Source organism: Brachyistius frenatus, unplaced genomic scaffold, assembly GCF_029030835.1.
Source record: "Brachyistius frenatus isolate BFR_SWC_R1_liver_20210118 unplaced genomic scaffold, ASM2903083v1 Contig_250, whole genome shotgun sequence".
In the NCBI taxonomy this organism is placed as follows: Eukaryota; Metazoa; Chordata; class Actinopteri; family Embiotocidae; genus Brachyistius; species Brachyistius frenatus.
In genome coordinates this window covers 167,731-184,725 of record NW_027210849.1, presented here as the reverse complement: position 1 = coordinate 184,725, position 16,995 = coordinate 167,731, and the positions used below count along the sequence as shown (strand labels likewise).

Genomic DNA, 16,995 nt, shown 5'->3' with positions numbered 1-16,995 from the left:
GGGTGTTCCTGTAGGAGAACCTTTACCCGTCTCGGGTGTTCCTGTAGGAGAACCTTTACCCGTCTCGGGTGTTCCTGTAGGAGAACCTTTACCCGTCTCGGGTGTTCCTGTAGGAGAACCTTTACCTGTCTCGGGTGTTCCTGTAGGAGAACCTTTACCTGTCTCGGGTGTTCCTGTAGGAGAACCTTTACCTGTCTCGGGTGTTCCTGTAGGAGAACCTTTACCTGTCTCGGGTGTTCCTGTAGGAGAACCTTTACCTGTCTCGGGTTGGGTGTTCCTGTAGGAGAACCTTTACCCGTCTCAGGTGTTCCTCATTTTATTCGTTCACTTTAAAGTGTAACTCCAGTTTATTATTTCTTATTTACGTGGTTTTGTGGCTCCGTGTTTCAAAAACAAAACAGCATGTGAACAACGTGCAGTCTGGTCCGATAAGTATGTGTTGTGGTAACTGTTTGCTATAAATCGATTCTTATTCTACGTTTTTAATGATAAAATGTATGAAATCAAAGTTTTATTTCTGAGAGGAGTTATGTTCGTTGTTTTTGTTCACTGATGCTGTAAATATTCGGTTATTGTTTGGAGAAGGTCTTTGAACTAAATCCTGATTGTGTCTCGATGATATCGACCTTCAGACGACTAACTTCTTCTCCTCCTCCTCCTCCTCCTCAGACACAAGAGGAGTAAGGCTGCGTCCAGGAGGAGGCGTCTGCAGGTCACTCTGTCCGAGTGCGTCAGTCTGTGGAAACTCTCCATGTTTGAAGGGTTTCTGTGGCTGAAAGGCTCCCTGATGGTTCAGTGGATCAGCGCTCTGCTGGGCTTTCTGCCCTGAGACTCGTCTGGAAGGCACAGCGGGACATCAGCAACAACCTGCGAGTCCTCCTGGAGGTTTTAATACGCACATGAACAGACACACTCACAGATGTTGAAGTCATCTGACACCTGCAGCAGATGTTGCTGATGTTTCTGGGTTTTTTTTTTAGGCTTTTTACCTCAAGATTCACGACTCTGCAGTGTTCACATTTATTTATTTTTTAATGATTGTGACATGACTGTACTTCCATGTGAATACTGTGTTGTTTTACTCATTTATTTTACTATCAGCTGGAAGAGGAACTTTTGATCTGACGACAGTTTACAATGAACCTCACTTCTCTTTATTTTTTAAAGGACTTCCTGTCAGAAACGTTCTGCGTCCGTATTCGTCTCTGCATGTTTCTGCTGTTCGTATCGAAGCATCTGATCTCAGTTTTATCTTCTCTTTAATGGCAAACAGCTTGTAGGGGCTCCACCGCCACCTGCTGGTTGTGGAAACATTACTGACAGACATCGGGAGAGACAAGAGTCGAATAAACTATCAGATATTTTATTTTCAACGATTACATTTTAAAATCATGACACGTCCATAATTAATATAAGAAACCTGAAACTGTGTGACCTGTGCGACAGCGTCAGAAGGATCAACTGTAGTTTATCACAAAACGTTTCATGTTTCTGTTGAGACTGATGAGATGCAACATGTTTATTAGTGAGATTCAGGCTTCAGCTCCGTACGAAACACAGACAGTTGATCTCCATGTTTCATTCTCACTTCCAGGAAAAGATCAATATTTCAGCATTTTGGGAAATATGATTTTTGGCCCCTCTGGTGTAAAATCCTTCGACATGTATGATACACAACCAGCTGTAATCTGGTGACCAGGTGATGAACGCTGCTGTAAAGCTGATGTGGAGAATAAGAAGATATGAGAGTTATGATCTGATCTGTTGGACTCATTCATTCCTCAACGAAATACCTCAGAAGGACGTCGGCATCGTCGTGTTTCTCATTGTTTGAATTCTTGTTTTCTGATGGATCCTGTTTACTGTCGTTCTCAGGTCAAAGGTCAAAGACTGATCACTCATTCCTCCAACACACTACATGTCATTTACACAGTGATGTCATCGTTTCAGCAGGTCAGTGTGTGACAGAGCAGGAAGCTCTGAAGTCTTTTCATCTGGTTTTATTTTCCTCCCGTTGTCGTCGCCACGGTTCATATTTACCTCGTGAGGCCTTGTTGTGTTCATAATGTAAACATGGATACATGTCTGATCTCTCAGTGATCAGCTGTTGGTTGCAGGAGGTGAAAACACGCCAGCATGCAGCAGGACATCCATGTTAGTGAGTTTGGTCTGTTTAAAGCTGCATGGAGTTATTTTGTTAAAAATAATTCTTGTGCAACAGTTTCCTGCAGGAGACGGATGTTTGGACGGAGCAGCATCAGGGATTCAGTGCAGGAGTTATCATATCATTTATGATAATGCTTTCAAATGAAACGCAAACTGTGATGTTCTTTGCATGAACAATAGTCTCTGCTAACAATCCCACAATGCACTGCTTCACCCAGAACGTCCTGCTCACCTCTGCACCGCATGGATTCCTCTCAACTTCTGTTTTCTCTCTGAACTGGTTGAAATTTTCCGCCACAGTTTGTGTACTTTTTTCAAAATGCTCCTTTCTGAATGTCGAACATGAAACGGGACTGAAGAGAACACGTCTCTTCTCTTTATGAAATTAATATTCAATGAACACGTCGACAAAAAAACACTGAATCAGTGTCAAAGGTTCTTCTGGATTCATCACTGCCAGGATCCAATTTATTTTATTCTACTTTATTTTTTGTTTTGCAATTTAGCTTTAATCTTCGTTGAGCTGCTGATATATTATGATTTCTATTGTACTGTTTGCTAAACTCAAAATAACTGAATGTTTTATCATTTAACAATCAATTCAATAAAAGATGTTCGAATTTATGAGGAGTTTTAAACTTTGGTATCAGTGAAGGTGTGAAGTGTGTTGGACTCCTCACCTGGAGACGAGCCTCGGGGACGGGGACGAGCCTCTGGGACGGGGATGATCCTCGGGGACGGGGACGGGGACGAGCCAGTGCAGCATCCTCTGAACGGTCTCTCCACAGACACGATGAACAAAACGTCCTTTTGTATTTTTCTGCAGCAGGCGACGGACATCCGAGACGCTCCGATCGGTGTTTGAACAGGACGGCTGATTCTGGACGTCCCGGCAGCTGAATGTCGTTGACACATCGTCCACCTGTCAGGGACACACACTTCTACACACAGTACACACAGTACACACACAGTCATCAGCCTCCAGTGTGTGTTTATGGTAAAGAAAGGGCATGACTGCAGCCCTGTGTCAATCAATCAATCAATCGAGCAATCAACCGAGTAATCAACCGAGCAAGCAAGCAATCAATCAATCAACCAATTAACCAATCAATCAAGCAGCCAATTAATTAATCAATCACCCAATCAATCGCTCGATCAACCGATCACCCAATTAATCTGCCAATTAACCAATCAATCAATTAGTTAATCTATCAACCAATCGGCCAATCAATCAATTAGTTAATCTATCAATCAACCAATTAATCAATCAACCAATCGGCCAATCACTCGTTCAATCAATCAATCAACCAATCACCCGATCAACCAATCGATCAATCAATCAACCAATCAATCAACCAACCAATCAATCGTACGAAGACTTCACTGCTAAATAACTTCATAATAATTATAATAAAACAAACAAAATAAATAAGAGATTATTCAGATTTCTGACATCATTGATGTTTTTACGTTCTTATATCGTCACCGCAGCTCTAAATAACATGAGGTGAGTTTTAATTGATAATTGGAAATAAATTGTCTGTTTTATTAGAAAAATAATATGGTAATAATATTTCCAATGATCATAAATGCCTTGAGTTACATCTCAGTAGAAGGAATTCCTGTTTCTATGTTTGTCCTCAGCTTTACAACTCGTTACTGAAATGAACTTTAGGTCTGTTTTCATGATCGGAGATAAAAAGCCGAGTGAAAGAGCTCCAGACTGAAGGGAGGAGCTGGGAGACACCTGAGAGAGAGTGTGTGTGTGAGTGTGTGTGTGTGTGTGTGTGTGTGTGTGTGAATGTGTGTGTGTGTGTGAGTGTGAGTGTTTGTGTGTGTGTATGTGTGTGTGTGCATGTGTGTGTGTGTGTGTGTGTTCAGGGTGACTGTTACCTCACCATAGTGAATTAACATTGTTGTGTGATCACTGCATTATGCAGCAGTTCAATAACTCTGCTGGTCGTTGGCGTGTCGAACTGATCCGTCAATACTTGTTTTACCTGCACACGCGTGTGCATCTGAACCCCGCTGCAGTGCACATATCTGAACATACACAGCAGAGCTCCCCGCGGGCAGCCGTGACTTATAGACTCCAGAGTCCAGGAGATAACAGTGATGTGATCAATAACCCCCCGGCGCTGCTCTGAGGATCTACACCGTTGGAGGGCAGTAAAACCCGACGGATCCTCTTTCCTTCCGCTTATCTTTATCACCATCGATGTCTCTCTGCGCTCCGTCCCGCCTGGAAAATATCTGTTTTTCTAAGAGCGACTATTCTTCACAAAGACCTCCAGAAAGAAGCCGAGAGCTCTGAGTTTATGTGACGGCTCGGTTTGTGGCGTCAGCATGAACATGTGCAGCAATGTGGGGAGATAATTGAAACGGTAGGAAGGACCGGGCCCAGAGTGAGAGGCAGGAAAATCTATATGAAAACATTTTCTCCACAATAAATTCAATCAATTCAGACTTCTGCAGAAGGGCAGCAGACTGAATCTCTATTCATCATTCATCCAGTCTGACTGCTGCTTACACATTTCTATTCATGATTCATGGAGAATGCTGTGAAACAACTTACTCAGACTGTCAGACTAACACATGAACAGACTGTAACACATGAACAGACTGTAACACATGAACAGACTGTAACACATGAACAGACTGTAACACATGAACAGACTGTAACACATGAACAGACTGTTAGACTAACACATGAACAGACTATAACACATGAACAGACTGTAACACATGAACAGACTGTAACACATGAACAGACTGTAACACATGAACAGACTGTCAGACTAACACATGAACAGACTGTAACACATGAACAGACTGTCAGACTAACACATGAACAGACTGTCAGACTAACACATGAACAGACTGTAACACATGAACAGACTGTCAAACTGTAACACATGAACAGACTGTAACACATGAACAGACTGTCAGACTGTAACACATGAACAGACTAACACATGAACAGACTGTAACACATGAACAGACTGTCAGACTAATACATGAACAGACTGTAACACATGAATAGACTGTAACACATGAATAGACTGTTAGACTAACACATGAACAGACTGTTAGACTAACACATGAACAGACTGTAACACATGAACAGACTGTCAGACTAACACATGAACAGACTGTAACACATGAACAGACTGTAACACATGAACAGACTGTCAGACTAACACATGAACAGACTGTAACACATGAACAGACTGTCAGACTAACACATGAACAGACTGTAACACATGAATAGACTGTAACACATGAACAGACTGTAACACATGAACAGACTAACACATGAACAGACTGTCAGACTAACACATGAACAGACTGTAACACATGAACAGACTGTTAGACTAACACATGAACAGACTGTAACACATGAACAGACCGTCAGACTGTAACACATGAACAGACTGTTAGACTGTAACACATGAACAGACTGTAACACATGAACAGACCGTCAGACTGTAACACATGAACAGACCGTCAGACTGTAACACATGAACAGACTGTAACACATGAACAGACTGTCAGACTGTAACACATGAACAGACTGTTAGACTGTAACACATGAACAGACCGTCAGACTGTAACACATGAACAGACTGTAACACATGAACAGACCGTCAGACTGTAACACATGAACAGACTGTCAGACTGTAACACATGAACAGACTGTAACACATGAACAGACTGTCAGACTGTAACACATGAACAGACTGTAACACATGAACAGACCGTCAGACTGTAACACATGAACAGACTGTTAGACTGTAACACATGAACAGACTGTCAGACTGTAACAGGACCAACACGACCAAAAAAACCATGTTTGGGATAAGGAAACAAAAAACAGCTCAGGAACAATGTTGCCACCTCCTGGATTCGAACATCTGTGATTACCTACTAATACAGTCTACTTTGTACTTGGTCTGAATACCTCTGTTGCGGTACCTTGGTCACATGATCCTTTGTCACATAACATTTTCACGCTAACTAAACGCCCAAAGCGTGTCTATCTCACATTTTGCTTTAGCGTGTTTATTTCAAGCTTCGTCATCATACCAGGGTGAGCCGTGTTGACATTTGAAGATTCATTCACTGAGAGGATGGGAGCTTTCCTTTTGGCCTCATTATGTAAATATGAGGCAGGAACAAGAAGCCAGGTTTACGAGGAAGTCTTTTACCAACAACCCTCCGCTTCCTCCTCAGCTCACAAAGTAAAAACTGAATCTGACCAGCTGTTTCCACTTGTTGCTAAGCTAATCAACACAGAGATATTCGCTTGTTCTCCAACTCTGAGCAAAAATCTAACTCTTAGAAAGAAAGTGAAATGTGTTGATGAGCTGAACTGAAAATGTTGTGATCAAACATAATGAAAATAGTTTTACTGGCTCGGCAGCTGAAAAAAGAACAGAACTCTTTTTCTGTAATTTTGGTGATTTATTCGACACATTAGATTCGTTTGTTTATGATATGAGAGCAGGTGAGAACAGAAGTTATGTTCAGAACATTTCAGAGTGTACGTGTCATTTCCAACAGGTTCAGACTTCCTTTGTGTTGGTTGCTGGTACAGCATGTGATCAGTGTTCATGCAGAGACTCATGCAGGTCAGAACAGCGTGTTGAACCGAGCTTCTCTCCCTCAATGCTTCCCGTGAGAGTTCGGTTCCACTGTTCCAGATTTACTGCCGGTTGTCCTTTTACTTGCATCAGTTCTGGGCCTTTTTGTTATTTACATCAAGGTTTACATCTTCATAATGATGATGGTGATCGTTCGCTGACTCCTACTCCTCATTTCTTTCCTTGGTGTCCCTCGTCCTCCTTGTCCTCCTTGTCTTCCTTGTCCTCCACGTCATTTTCGTGCTCATTCCAGAGTCTGATGTCCACTGAAGCACAAACGACGGAACACAAATGTGAACACACAGAAAAAACACTTTGATGGAAATGTGCATTTAAAAGGTGTCGAGGTGAGCACCGACTCTGAATTTGTTCGAGGGATCCGGGCCGATCGGCTGGTGTTCTTCTCCTGAACACCACAGCAATCACCACAAAGGCCGCCAACGAAAAGACCAGTAGGGTCATCAGGAGCCCAACGAATGTTGCCAGGGCCCAACGCAACGACGCTAGGAGAGGAAACACGGGATCAGTTTCTCCTTCAAAACATGTCGGATTCAATCTCCTGCCACTCTACAGAAAGTCGTTTTCACCCGAGTTGCACCTGATATATAAATATCTATCGTTGGGCCTCTGCAGTCTCACTGGGTGTGAAAGAGGATGAAGAAAATATAAACCTCTTGGACTTCTTTATTCTCAACGCCTATTCCAACTGAACTTTCTTGGTTGGAAATAAATGCTTGTGGCAGCCAAAGGTCAAAACTGTGAAAGGGGTGAAAGAGAATTAGAACAGTAAAGTTGTCGGACAGCAGGTCAACGAGCAGAAACCCTCGACAACGATCTGTGAAGCTGGAAGCAGATGCACATTCTGTTGATTTTAATTTTTGACGTGTTCTCAACTCGAACATGTTTCTACACGACTGCTGTGTTTTGGTTTATGACGTGTTTTATGTTCGTATTTCCTTTTCTTACCAGTGATAGAGAGCCTGACAGAGTCACTCGATGGGGAGATGAATTCACGCCTCGGTCCCCTCTTCTGATACTGACACTGGTACAGTCCTTCGACATCAAAGTCCACTTCAGAAAGGTTGAAGGTAGCAGAGTTGCTTCTTGAAGTTTGATTCTTTGTGGATGAATCTGACGTCTTCGTCAGGATGAAGGTTCCACCTAAAACCTGAGTTGAGATGGAACAAGTGATTCCGACGTTCTGACCCCAGGTGACCTCACCGGCAGGATTCATGGAGATGGTGGGCTTCCGGAAGGTCACTGAAAAGCAGCATGATGTCAGAAGGTTCAATGTGTTGCAGGTATACTGAGTTGCACTTGTTTTAACTTTTATTACTTTGTTAGCTTTATATTATTTCACACCGATGAAGGAAACAGGATGTTTTTCTTACCACTAACGATGAGTGGAACAGAGTCACTGAGGGACGATCTGAACGTTTGACTTGAAATGCTTTTCTCGTACTGACACCGGTACGATCCGTCATCATCAAAGTCCACGTTACGGATCCTGAAGGTAGCAGAGGTGGAACTTGATGTTTCATTTTTTCTGAATGAGCCTGATGTCTTGGTGAGAACGAACGTTCCTCCTGAGGACTGAGCTGAGATGGAACAGGTGATGCTGACGTCTTGACCCCAGGTAACCTCACCGGCTGGATTCATGGAGATGGTGGGCTTTGGGAGGTTCACTGAAACAGATCACGTAACAAAGAAGTTGAATGACAGTCTGCAGATTGACAGCTCCAATCAGAGCTGTATAAGCTTTCTTCTTCAAAGCTAAATGAACATGTGGCAAAGAAAACAACCCCAGCAACAATTTAGGGCAGAATTTTGGATGCATTGAAGATAGAAAAATCTCCCACCTCATTTATCCAAACCTGGTTTTAATCAGACTAAATGTAAAGATACATTCTTAACATTAACATGAAACACTATGCAGATGACACTCCTCTTTCTTTGGGCTTTGCTATTTTCTCCAGCTCCTTATCTTTTTGAATTTACAGTTTTTATAGTGACAATAAAAACATATCTATAAGAAGCAGCTGCTGACTGATGACAACACTGTTTGTAAGTTTGTTAAGAGCTGCTGGTTTCACTGGTTGATCTTTTTCGGAAATTGTCTTCTTCTTGAACAGAGGTATTAAAATGAAACATGGTTTTAAAAACAAACACTCTTCCTGTATCGTCCCAGTCTTGGAAACTGTCTTATGTTTACCCGGATTCAGACAAAATTGTGCTGACTTCATAATTGTCTTACAAGCACAACTTCACTTTTAAAGACAGAAGAGAGTTTTGGGAGGTTGTTACAACCCATCAGACTGTCAGTCACTCTTACAGCAATAAACAGCAAGTGAAACCTTTGGATGTGTTTGTATTCATGAAACAAAATGGGTGTTAAATTATCATCAGCTCTCATCCAAGAAAAAAGGAAAAACAAACAGTTTAGTTGAAATAAGAACGGAAATCATGATATTTTTCTTGTACTAAATATCACGAAAACATCCTGTAGTTGTACAAAGTACGTGCAGTTATGGATAATCTGGAGTCGTATTTCTCGTCAGATGTTCAAAAGAAGTCCAATTTCCTTTTCTTACCAGTGATAGAGAGCCTGACAGAGTCACTCGATGGGGAGATGAATTCACGCCTCGGTCCCCTCTTCTGATACTGACACTGGTACAGTCCTTCGACATCAAAGTCCACTTCAGAAAGGTTGAAGGTAGCAGAGTTGCTTCTTGAAGTTTGATTCTTTGTGGATGAATCTGACGTCTTCGTCAGGATGAAGCTTCCACCTAAAACCTGAGTTGAGATGGAACAAGTGATTCCGACGTTCTGACCCCAGGTGACCTCACCGGCAGGATTCATGGAGATGGTGGGCTTCCGGAAGGTCACTGAAAAGCAGCATGATGTCAGAAGGTTCAATGTGTTGCAGGTATACTGAGTTACACTTGTTTTAACTTTTATTACTTTGTTAGCTTTATATTATTTCACACCGATGAAGGAAACAGGATGTTTTTCTTACCACTAACGACGAGTGGAACAGAGTCACTGAGGGACGATCTGAACGTTTGACTTGAAATGCTTTTCTCGTACTGACACCGGTACGATCCGTCATCATCAAAGTTCACGTTACGGATCCTGAAGGTAGCAGAGGTGGAACTTGATCTTTCAGTCTTTCTGAATGAGCCTGACGTCTTGGTGAGAACGAACGTTCCTCCTGAGAACTGAGTTGAGATGGAACAGGTGATGCTGACGTCTTGACCCCAGGTAACCTCACCGGCTGGATTCATGGAGATGGTGGGCTTTGGGAGGTTCGCTGAAACAGATCACGTAACAAAGAAGTTGAATGACAGTCTGCAGATTGACAGCTCCAATCAGAGCTGTATAAGCTTTCTTCTTCAAAGCTAAATGAACATGTGGCAAAGAAAACAACCCCAGCAACAATTTAGGGCAGAATTTTGGATGCATTGAAGATAGAAAAATCTCCCACCTCATTTATCCAAACCTGGTTTTAATCAGACTAAATGTAAAGATACATTCTTAACATTAACATGAAACACTATGCAGATGACACTCCTCTTTCTTTGGGCTTTGCTATTTTCTCCAGCTCCTTATCTTTTTGAATTTACAGTTTTTATAGTGACAATAAAAACATATCTATAAGAAGCAGCTGCTGACTGATGACAACACTGTTTGTAAGTTTGTTAAGAGCTGCTGGTTTCACTGGTTGATCTTTTTCATAAATTGTCTTCTTTTTGAACAGAGGTATTAAAATGAAACATGTTTTTAAAAACAAACACTCTTCCTGTATCGTCCCAGTCTTGGAAACTGTCTTATGTTTACCCGACTTCAGACAAAATTGTGCTGACTTCATAATTGTCTTACAAGCACAACTTCACTTTTAAAGACAGAAGAGAGTTTTGGGAGGTTGGTACAACCCATCAGACTGTCAGTCACTCTTACAGCAATAAACAGCAAGTGAAACCTTTGGATGTGTTTGTATTCATGAAACAAAATGGGTGTTAAATTATCATCAGCTCTCATCCAAGAAAAAATGAAAAACAAACAGTTTAGTTGAAATAAGAACGGAAATCATGATATTTTTCTTGTACTAAATATCACGAAAACATCCTGTAGTTGTACAAAGTACGTGCAGTTATGGATAATCTGGAGTCGTATTTCTCGTCAGATGTTCAAAAGAAGTCCAATTTCCTTTTCTTACCAGTGATAGAGAGCCTGACAGAGTCACTCGATGGGGAGATGAATTCACGCCTCGGTCCCCTCTTCTGATACTGACACTGGTACAGTCCTTCGACATCAAAGTCCACTTCAGAAAGGTTGAAGGTAGCAGAGTTGCTTCTTGAAGTTTGATTCTTTGTGGATGAATCCGACGTCTTCGTCAGGATGAAGCTTCCACCTAAAACCTGAGTTGAGATGGAACAAGTGATTCCGACGTTCTGACCCCAGGTGACCTCACCGGCAGGATTCATGGAGATGGTGGGCTTCCGGAAGGTCACTGAAAAGCAGCATGATGTCAGAAGGTTCAATGTGTTGCAGGTATACTGAGTTGCACTTGTTTTAACTTTTATTACTTTGTTAGCTTTATATTATTTCACACCGATGAAGGAAACAGGATGTTTTTCTTACCACTAACGACGAGTGGAACAGAGTCACTGAGGGACGATCTGAACGTTTGACTTGAAATGCTTTTCTCGTACTGACACCGGTACGATCCGTCATCATCAAAGTCCACGTTACGGATCCTGAAGGTAGCAGAGGTGGAACTTGATCTTTCAGTCTTTCTGAATGAGCCTGACGTCTTGGTGAGAACGAACGTTCCTCCTGAGAACTGAGTTGAGATGGAACAGGTGATGCTGACGTCTTGACCCCAGGTAACCTCACCGGCTGGATTCATGGAGATGGTGGGCTTTGGGAGGTTCACTGAAACAGATCACGTAACAAAGAAGTTGAATGACAGTCTGCAGATTGACAGCTCCAATCAGAGCTGTATAAGCTTTCTTCTTCAAAGCTAAATGAACATGTGGCAAAGAAAACAACCCCAGCAACAATTTAGGGCAGAATTTTGGATGCATTGAAGATAGAAAAATCTCCCACCTCGTTTATCCAAACCTGGTTTTAATCAGACTAAATGTAAAGATACATTCTTAACATTAACATGAAACACTATGCAGATGACACTCCTCTTTCTTTGGGCTTTGCTATTTTCTCCAGCTCCTTATCTTTTTGAATTTACAGTTTTTATAGTGACAATAAAAACATATCTATAAGAAGCAGCTGCTGACTGATGACAACACTGTTTGTAAGTTTGTTAAGAGCTGCTGGTTTCACTGGTTGATCTTTTTCATAAATTGTCTTCTTTTTGAACAGAGGTATTAAAATGAAACATGTTTTTTAAAAACAAACACTCTTCCTGTATCGTCCCAGTCTTGGAAACTGTCTTATGTTTACCCGACTTCAGACAAAATTGTGCTGACTTCATAATTGTCTTACAAGCACAACTTCACTTTTAAAGACAGAAGAGAGTTTTGGGAGGTTGTTACAACCCATCAGACTGTCAGTCACTCTTACAGCAATAAACAGCAAGTGAAACCTTTGGATGTGTTTGTATTCATGAAACAAAATGGGTGTTAAATTATCATCAGCTCTCATCCAAGAAAAAATGAAAAACAAACAGTTTAGTTGAAATAAGAACGGAAATCATGATATTTTTCTTGTACTAAATATCACGAAAACATCCTGTAGTTGTACAAAGTACGTGCAGTTATGTAGAATCTGGAGTCGTATTTCTCGTCAGATGTTCAAAAGAAGTCCAATTTCCTTTTCTTACCAGTGATAGAGAGCCTGACAGAGTCACTCGATGGGGAGATGAATTCACGCCTCGGTCCCCTCTTCTGATACTGACACTGGTACAGTCCTTCGACATCAAAGTCCACTTCAGAAAGGTTGAAGGTAGCAGAGTTGCTTCTTGAAGTTTGATTCTTTGTGGATGAATCTGACGTCTTCGTCAGGATGAAGCTTCCACCTAAAACCTGAGTTGAGATGGAACAAGTGATTCCGACGTTCTGACCCCAGGTGACCTCACCGGCAGGATTCATGGAGATGGTGGGCTTCCGGAAGGTCACTGAAAAGCAGCATGATGTCAGAAGGTTCAATGTGTTGCAGGTATACTGAGTTGCACTTGTTTTAACTTTTATTACTTTGTTAGCTTTATATTATTTCACACCGATGAAGGAAACAGGATGTTTTTCTTACCACTAACGATGAGTGGAACAGAGTCACTGAGGGACGATCTGAACGTTTGACTTGAAATGCTTTTCTCGTACTGACACCGGTACGATCCGTCATCATCAAAGTCCACGTTACGGATCCTGAAGGTAGCAGAGGTGGAACTTGATGTTTCATTTTTTCTGAATGAGCCTGACGTCTTGGTGAGAACGAACGTTCCTCCTGAGGACTGAGCTGAGATGGAACAGGTGATGCTGACGTCTTGACCCCAGGTAACCTCACCGGCTGGATTCATGGAGATGGTGGGCTTTGGGAGGTTCACTGAAACACATCCACAAACTGAGGCTGAAACCGTATTCACAGATTTAGCCCAACTAGAGTGGCATCTGCTGAACAGAATCATCAAATCAAAATAGAAGTCCATACCCTTAAACAATCACTTGCTAAACAAGTTTCGCACGTCTTTACTAATTTTAAAATGTAATTTACCGTACTTCTATTTTTAATACTTGTTATTGTGCTCTTCAATTCTGAAAGCATGCTTTACGTAGTGGTTATCAGTATTTTGTGTGCGACATCTTCAAAGCTGAGACACATTGACAGAAATGCTAAAAATACAGATAAAAGAATATTTATTCAAAAACTTGACCAAAAGTTTTCTCACTTGAACAGACGACACCAGCGTCCTCCCCGTGTCCACAGTCGTGTGTTCCAAATCCACGGTGCTGACACTCAGACAGAGAACTTTCACTTCCTGAACACTCGACATTATCGAGCCAGATTTGTCCGCTTCCTTGACCGAAGTGGGCCGACGAATGGGCTTCTAATGCTGAACCACAGTTCAACTGTCTGCAGACCACCTTGGCATCATTTAAATCCCAGCCGTCATCACAGACCGTTCCCCAGGCACCCTTGTGGTAGATTTCAACTCTTCCAGAGCACAAAGTACTGGACAGTCTGATCTGAACACCTGGTCACAAAACACCACCAAACATTTGTTCAAGAAAAAAAAACTGTTTTCTGTTTGGTCAGGACAGACATCACTTTCCTAAAATTTGGCTAAAGTTATGATGAAGATGAAACCTCCATATTTTGTATCACATTGTGTTAAACTGTTAAAACATGACAACAACAACAACAAAAATAATTCCAAAAGCCCTTTGAACAATAAATCAAGCTCTTCTAAACATCTGTACTTGGCCTACTTGAGCACCGTGGCCTCTGATTTGGAGGTGCTGACTCTCGCCCCTGCCGCTTCACACTCGACTGCAAACCGCCCCAGTGAATGCTGGAGGCTTGAAGAGGCCAACAGGCCCACATCATTTACAAACAGCAGAGGAGCGATCCCTGGATCCCCAAACCTGACGTCCCCCCCACGCCCTCGGCTGTGCCTAGATATCCTGTCCATGAATGTCACGAACAGGATCGGTGACAGAGGACAGCCCTGGCGGAGGCCACGCCCACCGGAAACAGTGTACAGCAGCCCACAGTGTTCAGCCACCTCGCCCGGAATAGGGAAACCGGAGCGCCCTCCTGGAGCCAGACCTGGGAGAGGAGCTCGCCGGCGAGCGTCTGCTGGCCTGGGCCTTTGCCCATGAGGCCCGGTCTGGCTCAACCCGAAAAAACAACATGGAGCAGCCACCCTGTAGGCCCACCACCGTGTGGGATAAGCATCGGGGTCGGTGCATTGTAGGCCAGGCGGCAGACCGGGGCGGGCGAGCCAATCAGCGGCGTCAAAGACTAGCTCTAGGGACGTGGAACGTCACCTCGCAAGTGGGGAAAGAGCCGGAGCTGGTGCAGGAGGTGGAGCGGTACCAGCTAGGTATAGTTGGGCTCACCTCCATGCACAGCACCAGCTCTGGAACCAAGCTCCTGGAGAGCCGCTGGACTTTGTCCGAAGCCAACTCCATATCCAGCTAAAGTGTTAGTGCATGAACAGAAAAACCCTTTTTAAACAAGCCTCAGCCTTTTATAAGTGACTTCCTCTATCCTTCCAGGGAAGGTTTATTTCTGGTACTTTGCGTTCTTGTAAAGTTTTTACATCCCACAAACTCCCTCAATCCTTTTCCTCATAGTTCTTTTCATAATAGTTCAACAACTGCAGTGGTTGGGCCGTCGCCATCCTACTTGGACCACCGCTTGTAAAAGCATGTCTAACTCAGGTGCTGATTTTGATCAAACCAGAAAACTTGGAGTATTCCCTCATGAAGGTTGCAGCTGCTCTGTGCTTCATGTACTTTACGGTGCAACAAGAGCTTTTTGTTTTAATGTTTCGTTGATATTTTAATTCGGCTGTTTTTTATGTTTGTAAAGTGTATTGAGGATTTTGCACTGTAAATATAATACTACTAAATATACAGAGAAAAGTATTTTTCTTTTTAAAAACTTGACCTAAAAGTTTTCTCACCTGAACAGACGACACCAGCGTCCTCCCCGTGTCCACAGTCGTGTGTTCCAAATCCATGGTGCTGACACTCAGACAGAGAACTTTCACTTCCTGAACACTCGACATTATCGAGCCAGATTTGTCCGCTTCCTTGACCGAAGTGGGCCGACGAATGGGCTTCTAATGCCGTCCCACAGGAAGCCTGTCTGCAGGCCACCTTGGCATCATTTAAATCCCAGCCGTCATCACAGACGGTTCCCCAGACTCCACTGTGGTAGATTTCAACTCTTCCAGAGCACAAAGTCGACCCGACCACTCTGATTTTATCACCTGGTCACAGAACAGAAGTTTATTTGGGGAGTTTTTGTCATTTGTTCTGGACAGACAGACTTCCTCTTTTCTTTAAAAAAAACATTTGGCGAAAGTTTGTAATGAAACCGACATACTTCCATCATGTAAACTGTTAAAATACAAGGAGTCCTTTGCACAATCGATCAAGCACTTGCTAAACCACTTTACTTACATTACAATGTATATAACAGTATATTGTTTTTACATTCTGCATGCTGGGCAGTGTGGTTATCAACTCTTTGTATTCTTCATCTGCACAGTTCAGCCATGTTGACTGCAGAGGTGTTAAAACAACAAAGAGAAAAGTATTTTTTATCTAAAGGTTTTCTCACCTGAACAGACGACACCAGCGTCCTCCCCGTGTCCACAGTTGTGTGTTCCAAATCCACGGTGCTGACACTCAGACAGAGAACTTTCACTTCCTGAACACTCGACATTATCGAGCCAGATTTGTCCGCTTCCTTGACCGAAGTGGGCCGACGAATGGGCTTCTAATGCTGAACCACAGTTCAACTGTCTGCAGACCACCTTGGCATCATTTAAATCCCAGCCGTCGTCACAGACCGTTCCCATGACTGTCGCATAAAAGATTTCAACCCTCCCAGAGCATTGAGTCGACCCATGTCCAGTTAACTTTATATGATCACCTTTCAGGCATGGAAGACATAACATTAAATTCAGCAATATTACACGAGAGGATGTGCTTTAACATCACTACTGGCATGACAGTGATGCGATCGCACATTGAGTGTAACACTGCAATTATACAACAAGTTACCAACTAAATCAAATATGTAATCTAAATGTATGTAGTTCAATGATATATTCCCATTGAGAAGGAGGAGTGATATTTCTAGTGATGAGCAGGGTGTGATGTCATTGTGATTTGAGCACGTTCCAAATGTTCACTTGACCAATCAGATCTCTGGATCGGGACTACTTGTTGTGTAATATTTTAATAGTTTACATCGATAGAAAACTACAAAAAGGACATAAATTACACACCAGAACAAACGAGTGATTCTGGTCTCGAACACAATGTAGTCATAAAATCTCAAATCCATACACACCCTAAATGTTATGGAGCTCCAAAGGGTTTAATATTGAACTAATGAATAAAGAGAAAATATATAATCACATAAATAAATTCTGGAAAATAAAAAAGACCAGTTCTCACCTGAACAGACGACACCAGCGTCCTCCCCGTGT

General features: G+C 42.5%; 2 protein-coding genes across 3 annotated transcripts in view; one reads left to right on the top strand and one right to left on the bottom strand.

Annotated features, from left to right (window-relative positions):
• Positions 1–1,890, top strand: part of adck1 (aarF domain containing kinase 1) — a 46,718-nt gene extending 44,828 nt beyond the window's left edge. For both annotated transcript variants that reach the window (XM_069720777.1, XM_069720776.1), the window contains one exon: positions 670–1,890. In XM_069720777.1, coding sequence (XP_069576878.1) covers positions 670–829 — 160 coding nt within the window. In that variant the 3' untranslated portion in view covers positions 830–1,890. The remainder of the gene's footprint in view (positions 1–669) is intronic.
• A 4,732-nt stretch (positions 1,891–6,622) lies between these two features.
• On the bottom strand, positions 6,623–16,390 carry LOC138634112 (uncharacterized). The gene is made up of 13 exons (XM_069720753.1): positions 16,119–16,390; positions 15,457–15,765; positions 13,714–14,019; positions 13,077–13,370; positions 12,652–12,945; positions 11,451–11,744; positions 11,026–11,319; positions 9,826–10,119; positions 9,401–9,694; positions 8,201–8,494; positions 7,776–8,069; positions 7,169–7,312; positions 6,623–7,075 (listed from the first exon to the last, which is right to left on the bottom strand). Exons 1-13 carry the CDS (start codon positions 16,357–16,359, stop codon positions 6,981–6,983), a joined length of 3,447 nt encoding a protein of 1,148 aa, XP_069576854.1. The 5' UTR covers positions 16,360–16,390; the 3' UTR covers positions 6,623–6,980.
• Between the last annotated feature and the right edge of the window lie 605 nt (positions 16,391–16,995).